Source organism: Pyricularia pennisetigena, chromosome 3 (assembly GCF_004337985.1).
Source record: "Pyricularia pennisetigena strain Br36 chromosome 3, whole genome shotgun sequence".
NCBI lineage: Eukaryota > Fungi > Ascomycota > Sordariomycetes > Magnaporthales > Pyriculariaceae > Pyricularia > Pyricularia pennisetigena.
This window is the reverse complement of record NC_043742.1, coordinates 2,391,427-2,405,095: the sequence shown is the minus strand read 5'-3', so window position 1 is coordinate 2,405,095 and position 13,669 is coordinate 2,391,427. Positions and strand designations below refer to the sequence as shown.

At 46.9% G+C, this 13,669-nt stretch overlaps 4 protein-coding genes across 4 annotated transcripts; 1 reads left to right on the top strand and 3 right to left on the bottom strand.

Moving 5' to 3' along the window:
• Positions 1-268: 268 nt before the first annotated feature.
• PpBr36_02534 (uncharacterized protein) lies at positions 269-868 on the bottom strand (the record flags this gene model as incomplete). Its single annotated transcript, XM_029889715.1, has 3 exons — positions 269-502; positions 592-683; positions 751-868. 3 exons carry the CDS (start codon positions 866-868, stop codon positions 269-271), a joined length of 444 nt encoding a protein of 147 aa, XP_029754292.1.
• A 1,448-nt stretch (positions 869-2,316) lies between these two features.
• On the top strand, positions 2,317-4,374 carry PpBr36_02533 (uncharacterized protein; the record flags this gene model as incomplete). The annotated part of the gene is made up of 1 exon (XM_029889714.1): positions 2,317-4,374. One exon carries the CDS (start codon positions 2,317-2,319, stop codon positions 4,372-4,374), a length of 2,058 nt encoding a protein of 685 aa, XP_029754298.1.
• Positions 4,375-4,770: 396 nt separating this feature from the next.
• PpBr36_02532 (uncharacterized protein) lies at positions 4,771-5,257 on the bottom strand (the record flags this gene model as incomplete). The annotated part of the gene is made up of 4 exons (XM_029889713.1): positions 5,123-5,257; positions 4,978-5,036; positions 4,877-4,910; positions 4,771-4,779 (listed from the first exon to the last, which is right to left on the bottom strand). The coding sequence occupies exons 1-4, from the start codon at positions 5,231-5,233 to the stop codon at positions 4,771-4,773; spliced, it is 213 nt and encodes a 70-aa protein (XP_029754297.1). The 5' UTR covers positions 5,234-5,257.
• A 1,474-nt stretch (positions 5,258-6,731) lies between these two features.
• PpBr36_02531 (uncharacterized protein) lies at positions 6,732-7,235 on the bottom strand (the record flags this gene model as incomplete). The annotated part of the gene is made up of 1 exon (XM_029889712.1): positions 6,732-7,235. The coding sequence occupies one exon, from the start codon at positions 7,233-7,235 to the stop codon at positions 6,732-6,734; it is 504 nt and encodes a 167-aa protein (XP_029754296.1).
• Between the last annotated feature and the right edge of the window lie 6,434 nt (positions 7,236-13,669).

The following is a 13,669-nucleotide window of genomic DNA, read 5'->3' as shown; positions in this document are numbered from 1 at the left end:
AGAGATACTAAAACATGTTTTGGTATTTTCAAAAAGCTTTCAAAATGTGGCATTTGTATATTAAGAGTCTCTGAACCCTCTAATGCTCATAGCCCCGCAGTTCGGAGCTTTTTTCTTCTTGTTTTCTTTCTGTGTGCACCTTTGCCTATGGAATTATTGCTAGGGTGGACAAGCATTGACATGAGCTTATTTTGACTACTTCGTAACAATCGTTGGACTCGTGACAGGAGTGGCACATTTCAAATTTTTCAATAGTTAGCCACAAATTCTAACAGTGTGGCCTCGCCACCACGGCCTCAATCTCCACCAGGAAATTTCCCGGCAGCTTTCCGGCTTCGATGGTGGTCCGGGCCGGCTTGGGGTTGGGCAGCAACTCGCTGTACACGGCGTTCATGGCCGCGTAGTCGTCCATGTTTGCCAGGAAGACGGTCGTCTTGAGGGCGTACTCCCACGACGTGCCTGCCTCCTTGAGGACGGCGGCGATGTTGTTGATGACAGTGGCCTTTTGTGCGGGTGAAAAAAAAATGTGACTGGTTAGCAGTGGTTCTTGACGCAGCAGACGATGGGGGTGGGCGAGGACTGCAGTCTTACAGTCTGTGCACTGATGCCCTCCGGAATCGTGCCGTTGATGGACGGGACGGTGCCGCTCGTGTAGACGAGGTCCTTGGTCATGACGCCGCCAGCTGGGTTGCGTTTTAGCGGTTTTGCCCTCTCGGAAAATAATTCAGGAGTCTGCCAGGTGCGACCTACACAATATCGGGCCCTGGCTACCCAGGTGCGTGATGACTGGTCTAGCCGGGGCAGCCAGAACTGATACGCTCGCGGCGAACAGCAGAGCTGCCGTCTTGATCATGGCGGTTCCGAGCATTGTGACTAACCAAAAGGGAGGAGGAGGAGGCCGGGACTGGCAATTGGACAGCCTGCGAAGTAATAGCTGGCCCGAGGGAATGGTGTTGGTTGGTTGGACACGTCAAGACATGCATTTAGTCTATATACCTAGGTAAGCTTACAGGCTTTACGTCAGACCGTCATGCAAAATCGGAACAAAGCTCATAACAGATCAGCTCGCCAGCCTCTTTTTCTCCGCAGTCGGACGGACCAGTCATGTTTGTTGACCGGGCAAGGAATTTTCGAGTCAATTGCCTTCCTTTTTGGGTAATCGTGGGGTCTTGGCCTGCATATGTGGTTCGTTACACTTGCGGGCGCCCTTTTGGTCAACTTGGCTTACATGGGAGACTTTCCAGCTTCACCGCGACTTCTCCATAAAATCAGCCCGACCCGTACGTCTGGGTTCAACTTGATTATTTTCCCGATACCGGTCCCACGGCCCGGCTCCTGACAGTTCTTATCGGGGGCGATAATGGTGAAGGAATATAGAAACCATGTCTTTCTCGCCTGGATTCGCAGCGGGGTAGGAATATTGCCTATCATGAGCTGCCTTGGCTGTCTGGGGCTGCCCTGTTTTTGCATTGGAGCCTTTGGGGTGTTGAGGCTCCAGCTGAAGGTTCCGAATACCGATGGAACGGTTCAACACACCGAGACCGCGTGACGCGCCGTCGAGCCAGGTAAAACTATGAAAGGCACATAGGGGTTCTCTGAAGCCGTTTACCAACCCCAGAGATGCATTTTTGTCTCACTTAGACCGTTGCATTTTCCAAGCCGCCGCTGGCTCATCTTACCAATCGGGTGGAAGGCATTGGTAGCGGCCTATCGCCCCCACACTGCCAAGCCAACTATCTACAGGAAAAAGCTGGGGCGCATCTGCCTGTATCTCTTCGGACCTGCGTAATCTTTTCATAACTGTTCTTATCTTTATACCTGGTTGGACTACAAGATGCCCGCAAAAATGAAAAGGAAAAAAAAAAGAAGAAGACGAGCCCCGCTCCGATCGTATCGGGTTCTTGTTTCCCCCGATGATAAGCTATTAACCGCATACGTTCGGCTCATTTCGACCGGCGGTGCACCCCGACGTCCCTTTTAACGGCTTTTAGGGCTAGCGAAGTGGCCCCATGAGGCAAGTCTCATTGAGTGGCGATTTCGGACGGACCAACAAATCTTTTCTCGTATCAGAAATGAGCGAGATACACCACCATGAGGGTTGGAGGGCAGCCGAGGCTCACTCTCAGAGTCCACCGATTGCTATCAGAGGTGATGGGTCGACGCTCATGGGTGCGAACGTGGTTGGACCACAGCATCGTGCCGACGGCACCGACTTGGTCTGCGGTTAAATAGAGGTGTTTGTTGCCTTCGCAGGATTGACGACAGAGAGGCAGTCCATCACCACCATCGACTCTCTTGGCTTCTCTGTCCCTCAAGATGCTGGCTTCAACGGACTTCTGGGTGCGGTTCTCGCTCCTCGTCTTTGGCACCGGCGTCCTTTCCTCCCCGACCCCCGGCACCGAAGACTCCATCTCCTTCAGGGGTCTTGACAAAATCTCTGCTGCCACGGTTCACAACATCCACCTCGCCTACCGTGACGACTTCCCTCACGGCAATCATGTCCGCGTGGCGTATGGCGACTGCAACGAAAAGAGGGATGAGCAATCCCACGAGGTTGCCTCCCTCCTGACCACGCGTGCTGCTGCCTCGCCCGACCGCATCGTCTGGTCTGTCCCCAGGGAGGCCAGGCCGGGCGGCTGCCTGTACGCGCGTGATCTCGAGGGTAACCTGCTCGGAAGGTCCGCTCCGATCGACTTCTCGGGACCTCTCAGTCTGCGCAAGAGACAGGCGCTGAGCGAGATTGGCGACTCCAACGGCATGTGGTTCGACGGCGTCAGGTACCTCGAGTCCAAGAACGTGTCGGCCGTGACGACGGCCGAGGCAAAGGCCAAGAAGATCGCCATCGTCGGCGCCGGCATGTCTGGGCTCCTGACCAGTCTGCTCCTGGACTCGGTCGGGGTGACCAACTGGCACATTGTCGAGTCGAGCCAGCGGCTGGGAGGCCGGATCCGCACCAAGTACCTCAACGGCACGGCGCCCGAGGACTACCAGTACCAGGAGATGGGCCCCATGCGGTTCCCCGTCAGCGTGCGCTACGCCGACATCAACCAGACGCTCGACATCCAGGACCACAAGATGGTGTTCCAGCTGGCCGACGTCCTCAACGCCAAGAACGGCAACGACTCGGACCTGGCCGTCAAGTTCATCAACTGGGTGCAGACGAACCCCAACGCCCCCGCCAGCTCGAGCGGCTACCGCCTGCCCAGCGGCCGCATCCCCTCGAGCAAGGAGCTCGCGGCGGTCGACAAGTCCCTCCTCCCCGCGGCGGCCAACGCGTCCGACGTCGAGGGCGCCGAGATGGGCAAGAAGTTCCTGGAGCGGCTCATCGACATGACGCCCGAGCGGGCGCGCAACATCTCGGCCAACGTCTTCCAGGCGCACCGCGACGCCATCGACCGCGGGCTCTTCCACTGGTCCGAGACGGCCTACCTCCGCTACCACCTCGAGCTCGACGACGACACGGTCGACTTCCTCTCGGGCTCGGGCAGCTCGCCCTTGTGGGGCCAGTGGTACGAGTACTTCCGCGCCACGAGCTGGCGCACCATCGACAAGGGCCTCGAGTCGCTCCCGCGCGCCTTTGCGCCGCTCGTCGAGGGCCGCGTCACGCTGGGCCGCAAGATCACGGGCCTCGAGTACGACGCGGCGTCGGCCAAGGTGGCGCTGACGTGGCGCGACAGGGCCTCGGACAAGACGGCCAAGCGCGACGAGTACGACTACGCCGTGGTGTCGGTGCCCTTCTCCAAGGTGCGGCTGTGGCGCCTGCCCGCCTTCTCGAGCCTGCTGTCGCGCGCCATCAACACGCTCAACTACGCCCAGTCGTGCAAGGTCGCGCTGCACTACCGGACCCGCTTCTGGGAGCAGCAGGCCGAGAACCCCATCTTTGGCGGCTGCGGCTCCGTCGACGTGCCGGGCATCGGCTCCGTCTGCTACCCGTCGTACGAGATGAACTCGAGCCGCCCGGGCGTCATCCTGGCCTCGTACTCGTCCGGCGCCATGGCCCGGTCGCTGGCCGCCCTGAGCGACGAAGACCACGTGGCCATGGTCCAGCGCGCCATGGTCGAGGCCCACGGCGAGGTCGCCGACGAGCAGTGGACCGGCAACTACGACAGGCAGTGCTGGGAGGTCGATGAGCACCAGGCCGGCGCCTGGGCGTCCCCGACCATTGGCCAGCAGGAGCTGTTCATCCCCGCCTACCACAGGACCGAGATGAACACCATCTTCGTGGGAGAGCACACGTCCATCACTCACGCGTGGATCTTCTCGGCCCTCGAGTCCGCCGTCAGGGGTACCACGCAGTTGCTTCTCGATATGGGCTTGGTCGACGAGGCAAAGGAGGTTGTCGACACTTGGATGGCGCGCTGGATCACGGTCTAGAGTGAGAGAGAGAGAGAGAGGAGGGAGAACAGATAATGATTTAGAAACGAGACATGAATAATGAGCAGGTCAAAAAGCAGCTAATCTTGCTGCCAAGCCGACATAGCTTAGTCGCCTTAATATAAATAAATGGATATCAACCTTTGCGCCTTTGGTAGATAGGTCGCCTGACGTGACGGGAGATGTTGTGGATCGCTGCACATATGCAGTATCACATCTCTAAATCCCATATCTATCGCCTAACCCAGACAGCTTCATGCTGCCATCATTTGTTGTTCGAATACCGGGGAGTCCGGGACCAACGACAGAAAAGTTTTCCGCAAACGCCAGACGCCAAAACAAGCCTCATGCCATCGTGTATAGTTCGTAAACGTCCCTATTGCTTCTAAAGCTGCTTCATGGTGCCTACTCGAATGGAAGGAAATGTCAGCACCCAAGCATTGAGACTTCCATCAGATCTTTTGAAAAGAAGCATCGAATCCAAGGCGCAGCAGGTACTCACATCAGCCTCGACACCCAACGCGACATAGATTGTTCTTCGGCGCCAGCCGCGACTGTCAGAGACCATCAAATAATTAATTTGGTGAAGAGGATTCAGCTTACGGGAACCACCACCAGGCATCACCCCCCTCATCGGTCCAGTTCCTGAGCGAGAGAGGTTCCTGACAAGATTGACGCAGCGGAAGCGTTAGTTACGACCAAAAAAAATGAGTGGACCGTGAGATAAGAAAGAAGTCTGGGCACTCACATCTTTGTCCATGTGACGACTCGACATCGTTGCCACCGTAGTGGCCACAACAATGGCGGCCATTCCGAACATGGTTACAGAGCCTACTGCGCTCCAGAAAGTTGTCGACATCGTGGCTAGTACAGAGTGCTGCTGGCCTGGTGCTTAAAAAGGCAGAGGGGAGATGCTGATGATAGATTGATTGTCTGGAAATCAAAAAAGTGAAGATTGGTGAATGACAAGACGCAAAAATTCTGGAGAAAAGTCTGGCCAGAAAAGGCAAACAAATAGCCATGCCCTCCGTCATGACTGATCTGGCCAGCGCACATCCGGTAACGCACTGTTTTTATTGTTGATTGGCCAGCTGGAAACGTATGTTTGTTTGCTTTTTTTCTTTGCCCGCAATCTCATTGGCCAACCACAATTTAGAAAAGGGGAGCTTTCCAACTGCTTGCGGGCGTTTCTGGCCTTGCTCTCTTCCCTTGTGATGTTCTACCAAATAACCCTATGGTGGGGGCAAGGCTTGTGCTACAAGCTCGGTTTCTACATACAGTAGACTTCCCAGTATAATACCTACCCCTAGCGTACGGCTTCAGCATGAGCTGATCTAGTCGAGTGGCACACGTCGGGTCAGATGTATATTGCCTCATCTCTGAGCATCTCAGAAAGCTGTAGACTTGAACGCATGACGGTCCCATCCAGAGGTGCCACACTGCATACGTGTAGACACCTACCTAGGTATATAACCGTTCAGCGAAGTCGTCCCGCAAAGCTCAGTGATTGAGGTCTTTCTGCACCACATGCCATCGCAGCCAGCCCGGAAACCAGTAGTCCCTTGGCAATAAACAGAGAGAAAAAAAAAAAAAAAACACCCGTTTTTGCTTGTCTGAACGGGCCAATCAGAAAACTGCGCACCTCGAGAGTGACATTTTTGGGCTCCACTCTTGTATCGACCTGGAGATCAATAGCTCAACCTCTGCATCAAGTCACAATGCGCTCACACCTTCCAATCAGGGTTCTCTGAAAAGTGTCTTCCTCGTCCCCGGCGGCCTGGCTAACCTGGCTTCTTACTGCCTTTGTTGTCCGTTCATTTATCTCCTCGCGAAGGTATGCTTATGTTTCTTGGACTCACGAGCGCCATAACGCTTTTCTCTACATGGGCTTGGCCAAACGTTGAGGTTCACGCTCCCTGATTGTTTTAGTGGTCACATCGATTGAGCCCTTGTCTCTCATTTCATCTAGTTTAGCGCGTAGATAGACCCATGCTTCTATTGCTTGCATGAAATATTTAGGCCGTTGCAAGCCTCGGGTAATCCCTGGGTAGTGTCTGGAGCAGTGGAAAGGGCGGAAAAGTCACTGATTCTGCTGGGTATGACGGCGCCATACGGTTGCACTTGTTTGGCATAGTAACGTGTAGATCATTGGGAATCCCATATATCTCCATTTAGGCTCATATTTAGATAAGGAAATCATAATCCGATGTGCCCTTTTTCCCCTTGTTGGCTGTCATAAGGAAACATAGAGACAAAGCTTGAGACGTAGAAAAAGAACAGAAAAAGAAAAGACCAAAACAAGCTACCTGCCCAGCAAAAATGACTCCCTCACTCCACGTGTGGCTCCGGCAAGCGCATCAATCCGCCACGAGATCAAGCGCCCTGATCCCGGCGCTGACCTCCGTCGAAAGGAGCCTCCCGCAGCCTCTGCTGCCTCCAGCCCTCGACCGCACGGCGCAGAAAGACCTTGTCCTCGTGACCGCGGCGGCGTCAAGCCAGCGCCGGTGCCTCTTCTCCTCGACGCGGCGCTGGCGCTCCTCGGCCGTGTCCTCCCACCGCACTCCAAAGTCCTTCTTGGCCATTCGGATGGCCTCGTCCGACTTGATGCCCTGCTCCCGGGGCTTGGGGGTTGCTGCCGGCGACGAAGCCGGACGGCGGCGGGTCTTGGGTCGCCGCGTGGGCGAGCTGCTGAGTGTTGGCGGTGGCGCCTCCGTGCCGGCCTTGGGGGCTGCCAGCGGCAAGGGGAGAGGACCGATCCTGGGCCCCCGTGTGGGGGAGCTGTTGGGGGTCGGTGCCGCCGCCGTCCTGCTGGGCTTGGTGGGCGAAGTGGCGGGCGAGTTGGTGGGAGTAGGTGTAGACATTGTGCCGGCTATGCTGGGGCCAGAATTGCTGATACTTATTTGCAAAGTTGAGCTTGGAAAAACACATACCTGTTTCTTGTTTCTCGAATATTATTGTATCTCTCGTAGAAGGAAAGATGTCACCGGAGTGAGGCGGAATGTTGAGACAAGTGGAGATTATAGCAGGTAAGTAGCGTTACTATGACCATGGAAATATGAATCAGAGAACCCGAGACTGATGAAACTGGGACTATGGGCCTCTCTATATGGGAATGAATGCCATCCAGTTTCTGAGGGTGATTTTGATAACTTGCAGCAGTGCAGATTGCTTAGAGTTTGGAAGAGCTACGAGCTGGCTTTGCATGTAATATGCGCAGCTGCCACGCATTTACCGATTGCCACTGCTGCGCGTTTGTCAAAATTTGATTTTGACAAACGCGCTGCGAGCCTGGTATGACTTTCAAAATGTTCTGATCGGAACATATGCCCTTAATTACATGACGTACAAAACAAGTTGGACGAGTGTAGCCTCACGCCACAGGTGACTATTGCTACGATTGGCCTAGGTAGGAGAAAATAAATTGTTATCTGCGCCGAATCTGGACCACTACATCCCCGGCATCTACAACGTGATTCGCCCCGCTTTTGTTCAGGCTGTTCAGGCAAAATTCACCCGCGCTCAGGCTATGTTCACCCTAGCTCAGTGGTGGCTCGCCTTATTCAATTACTGCTCAATCGCTATTTAATCGCTGTTTAGGCTGCTTAGGCATTATTTGATGTATTTAGTCGCTCTTAAATTGCTATTCAGGCTGTTTAGGCGTTATTTAATGTATTGATTTACTGTTTAATTATTGTTTAAACTGTTTAGGTTACGTTTACCTATATTCGATTGTAATTTAATTAATATTCCTTTTTCGGTAATTTGATGACTTTGTTAACAAAATGGGTTGCTAACAGGGGTTAAAGCATTAGCCTAGGTGCGCCCTAATAGTAGTTGCGCTATAAAAGCCTGTAATTACAGGGCTTAAATGCAGTAAATCGGTTCACTAATTTTGGGATTAATAACTTGTTAATCATATGCGTTATTTAGCATGTAATGGGTCCACTTTTATTTGTATTTAAGCTATAATAGAAAGTGCCGAAATGGGGCTGTCGGGGTTGTCGGATTTTCCGTTATATTTTGGATTGCAGGAGTTGCGATTAAACGGTTAACGAATGGGGTTAATTACCCTGTACCGCGTTTAACACCCATCCTAAACCTGGGAGTTAATTACTTTATAACGGGTTAAAACTTTTACCAAATTAACAAATTAATGCGAACCTAAAAATGGTTTATATAAAAATGGGGGTGTTTTTTCCAAAACCTATATAAAATAATTTTTTGGAAAATTATGTGCGGCGCCCGAACGTTTTTAGGGGTACGGACCTAGTTTTAGAGTTTATCCCTAAAACCCAAAATTCCACAATTAATCCATTCCGTTCGTTTCGCTCCATTTCGTGGTTTAATTGCGGTTTTGCAATGTATTTGTGGGTCTATCCAAAAAACGTTTTGGTTTAGGTTTAAGGATAATTTGTCGATTTTCGCCGTTTATAGCGGTATTTTTGGCTTTCTTGCGACCGACACTCCCTTATTATTCCGTAACCACGCAAAATATCGAAAAAAGAAAATGTTAATTATATGCGTTATTTAGCATGTAATGGGTCCAATTTTATTTGTATATAAGCCACAATAAATAGTGCCGAAATGGGGTTGTTAAGGTTGTCGGATTTTCTGCTATATTTTATGTATTGCAGGAGTTGCGATTTAAAGTCAGCGAATGGCGTTTTACCCTATACCGGGTTTAATACCCACCCTGCATTCACGAGTTAGCTACCCTGTATCGGGTTGAAGTTTTCACCAAATTAACAAATTAGTGCGAACCCAAAAATGGTTTATATAAAAATAAGGGTATTTTTTAACAACGCATACAAAATAATTTTTCGGAAAATCGTGTGCGGCACCGGAACCCTTTGCGGGGTGCGGACCCGCATTTCGATATCGGAAAATATATAAGGGAAATAAAGCAAAATTTCCCCCACCAATAAATAAATCTATTAATCCCAAAAAATTAGTGAATAGTGTATATAAACCCTATAATTACAGGTTTTTACAACGCAATTAGCACTACGCCGCATTTAGGTTAATACCTAACCCCTTGTTAATAACCTATATTATTAATAAACTATAAGCCCGGAAAGGTTTTAGTTTATATATTAAATTGTATTTTGCATCGCTGGAAAGCCTGAAATTGAAGCTTTATTTTGGTTATTATCGCATTTTTACAGTACGTATATTAACGAAAATATTGCTGTTTTTGTGCGAAATTGTTGGTTTTAGGCGCTAATTCAGCATTTACCCCCCCTGTATTTACAATGGGGATCGCTAAAAATTAGCGTTCGATTTAGGCCTTTTTAGGTATTGCAGCGATCGCTTGCATTGCAAATCCAAAATTTTTGGTGTGGTTTTTATGGATCGTGCACGCCATTGTAATTGGCTCAAATTATTAATAGGGTTTACGTTAGCGAATGAGGGCCAAAGACCCCTGTATTCGTCCGCTAATAACCCATTAAATCCTAATGCGTTGAATAGGGTTTACAATAGCCCACAAACACATTAACGGAATTACGTTAGTGGTTAATTTACCCTGCACGATACCCCGCAGTTTACCCTGCACCCATTCAACGAATTGAATTCGTTACGTGCATTTGGATTGGTACAAATGCCAGGGCACCCATTAATTGCGGTTTTTAGGGATTCCAAGCCTGTATTTTAGTGGATTTTAACCATTGAAAATAGTAATAAACCCTATAACTGTTAATTACAGGCTTATACCCGTTAAAAGGCAAACGGTGTAGCAGATCCTAAATTAAATAAGGTATTTACCCTTAAACAATTAGGTTAATTAATTATAGTTATAAATTAGCGAATTGCACTTATAATTCAAATTACCCTATAATGGGAAAAAGCCTTATATCGGGCCTTCCAGGCCCAATTCCAACAAATAAGGGGCCTTAACCCAGCCCAAACGAAGTTTTAGCCGTTAAATTACAGGCCCAAAACCTGCAATTAAAAGCGTTAATTACGCAAATGGATTAATTTTAAAGGACAATGTAATAATTAATTGCCCTATTAACCCTGAAAAGCGGTAATTCCACTAATTTTAATGGTGATTCGGAAAATAAACCCGCTACCGCAACCCCTGATCCACCAGGTAACCTAATTTTAGGTGACGGGATAGGTAAAAAACTATCGAAACAGGTATTTTCCTTCCCCGAAAATTGTAAATTAGTAAAGGTTAACAATTACGATTTATGGAAACAGGCGTTAATAGTTCAATTTAGGGTTGTAAAAGCAGCGGAGTTTATTTCCAACCCTGAAATTGGTTATACCTTACCGGAATACGAGCAATTAATCCTATTATTGTTTATAAAAAACAGTTTAACCAAAAAACTTTTCAAATTTATTATATGGCATTCCAGCCCCGTAACGGCTTATAAAACCCTGGAAAATAATTATTCCGTTACACCCGAAATTCATCGAAATTTATTATATCGGGAATTCCACGCCTTAAATTTTTCGAAATTTAAAAAATTAATACCTAAATTTAACAACCGTTTTTATTTACTGGTAGTTAAATTAGCGAATACTAACGAGCAAATTAACCCCGTAAACGTACAAAATTAGTATTTACGGGCTTTGGAGGGGATATTCCCTATTTGGACCGAACGCCAACCCAATACCCAACGGGCCCTGCAGGTAATAGGCCAAGAATCGGAAAAATTAAATTTGCAATACTTTATGGCAGACCTTATATCCGAAAATTCGATTTCAGGTTTTATTAAGGCTAAAGTTGCTAATCATAGGTTTAAAGGTAAAAAAAGGGTAAAAAAACGCTAAACAGGCGCTAAAAAGGAAAATAATGGGTGGGAAACCACCTTTAAATTACGAAAAAAAGGTAATAAAAATTTTAATTCGGATTCTATTTCTGCAAAAAATATTAAATCCTCCAATTCCAACGAATTAACCGCTGGAACGTCCATAATTTTTATAGATTTTAAATCATTTACGGGTTCGATTCCAGGTAACGTTAACGAAGGCGTAACGTATAACGCTCTAGAACAGGAGGTTAATTCCGCTATTAGCGGAATTATAAAATTACGTTCGGATTCGGATTCGGAAACCGATACCTTTAAAACGCTAAGACCACAGGTTTTAACAGCCAATTTCAAAGTTAAAACAAAACCTGGACGCGGCGTAAAAGGGACCCCTAAACTATGGAAGCTAAATTACCTTATCCTGTACGATACAAATAGCACGCACCATATTTTTGCAAATAAGTAATTTTTTACCGATTACACCCCCGGTGTTAAAGTCAAAATCGGTACAGGAGGTGGCCCTGTTAAACTTATAAATACCGGAACTGTAAAAATATAGGTCCGTTACGGTTAAAAAGCTAACGAATTTAAAAAAGTTACGTTAAATAACGTTTTATATATCCCTTCGTTTGGAATAAATATCGTTAATAATTTTATACATTATAATATAAAAGGCGTATTATTAAAAAATACCCTGTACGATAAGGATTGCAAAGCGTGGGGACGTTTAAATACCGTTAAATATTCGTTTTATTTAAAAGTTAAAAGGTGCGATATTTTTGTTTAAAATAACGTTATTTCGAATTACGCCTGTATCATGGGTAAATATAGTACCGCTTTTAGCATGCTTTTACAGGGGGTTACAAAGGGTTACGCAGCCCCGTTGGAAGTAAAATTAAATAATATAAACCCCGAAAATTACGAGGATTATAAAATTTATACCGATTCGGAACCGGAAAAAAATACGGTAACGGAAAAGCGAAATCCCGAACAAAATACGGAAATAGCCGTAAATTCACCTGTAACGCAGAAATTTAGCGGTAAAAGCCCTGAAAATCCACGTGAAATTGGGCCCCGTAGGCCCGGTATACCGTTAGGTGACCCTTTTATATAACCTAATATAAAAGGGACTATTTCTGAAAAAAAAGGGGTTTCCCACACAACAATTCCGTTGTTAAAACCTCTTTTATTATCGGATTTAAAACAGGCCCTTGTAAATTACTTTTTCTTAAAATTAAAACGAATTACGGACGGCTGGTTAACCTTTAAAGGAGACGGAATTACAGGTAATTGTGACGAAATCCAGGCCCAAAAAACCCTGTTATAACACAGGCGTTTGGGGCATATAGGGTTATTATTGCTAAAAAAAACCGTTAAAATTACAAAAGGTTTACCTAATTTTGACAAAATTAGGGTAATTACCTATATTATTTACGTTAAAGCTATTTTTGTTAGGCGTACAAATAAAATCGCGCTCCCTACACCCCCTAAGATTTTCGATTTTATAAAAGGTAATATAATAACCTTTGAACCTAATTTTTATAATAAAAACCCGTATTTTTGTTATTAATAGACCGAAAATCACGTTTTCGGTGGTTTATCCCACTAAAAAGTAAAACCGGACCTACGGTTTTAATGGTTATTAAAGGTTTTTTTAAAGTTTTAAAAGCTACGTACGGGCGCTACCCCCTAAACTTTTACTTTAATAGGGGGTACGAGGTTAATATAAACCTTTAAAATTGGTTTACAAATAAAGGTTTTAATTTTACCATTTCGAATCCTTATAACCACGGCCAAGACGGATTAACGGAACGGTCTGTTAGGGCTATTTTGGATAAGTTTTGGTTTACCATTATAGCGGCGGGTTTACCATTATATTTATAATATTATTTATTACCTGCCGTGGTTAATTTAATTAGCCGTACAACCGTAATTAATAGGGATTTAACACCTTACGAGGAATTTTATTCCGAATCCCAACCTGGATTACCGTACAAACCCCATTTAGGGTTACTTCGGGTTATTGGTACTGTATACCAGGTTATTATACCGCTGGAAAAACGCCAAAAATTTAATAAATTGGTTCCCCGCACCGAAACGGTAAAACTTTTAACCCATTTATCAAATTTTACAGCGTTGGTTTACGCACCCGTTAAACGGGCCGTATAAAAAATCTTTACCGTAAAGATTATAAAAAGTATAACCGCTAAAAATTTGGCTATTCCAGGGGAAACGTTACGAATTTTAAGAGGGGAAAACATAGATTTAAAGTGGGATTTTAATTTTAAATTTGAAAACGAAATTAACAGCGTTCCAACGGATAATTATCCCCTAAAAATAACTAAAAATACAGGGCATTTACCATTTGTTACAAGGTATTTACCACCGGCTACAAGGTAATTACCACCCGTTATAGGGCATTTGAACCCTGAAAATATAATGCCCGCCAGGCTTGTACAACCTACCGTTCGCCCCTTAAAACCTATAACGGTAGCGGGTTTTAATCCAATACCTAAAATAACGAAAATTCCGGTATTTTC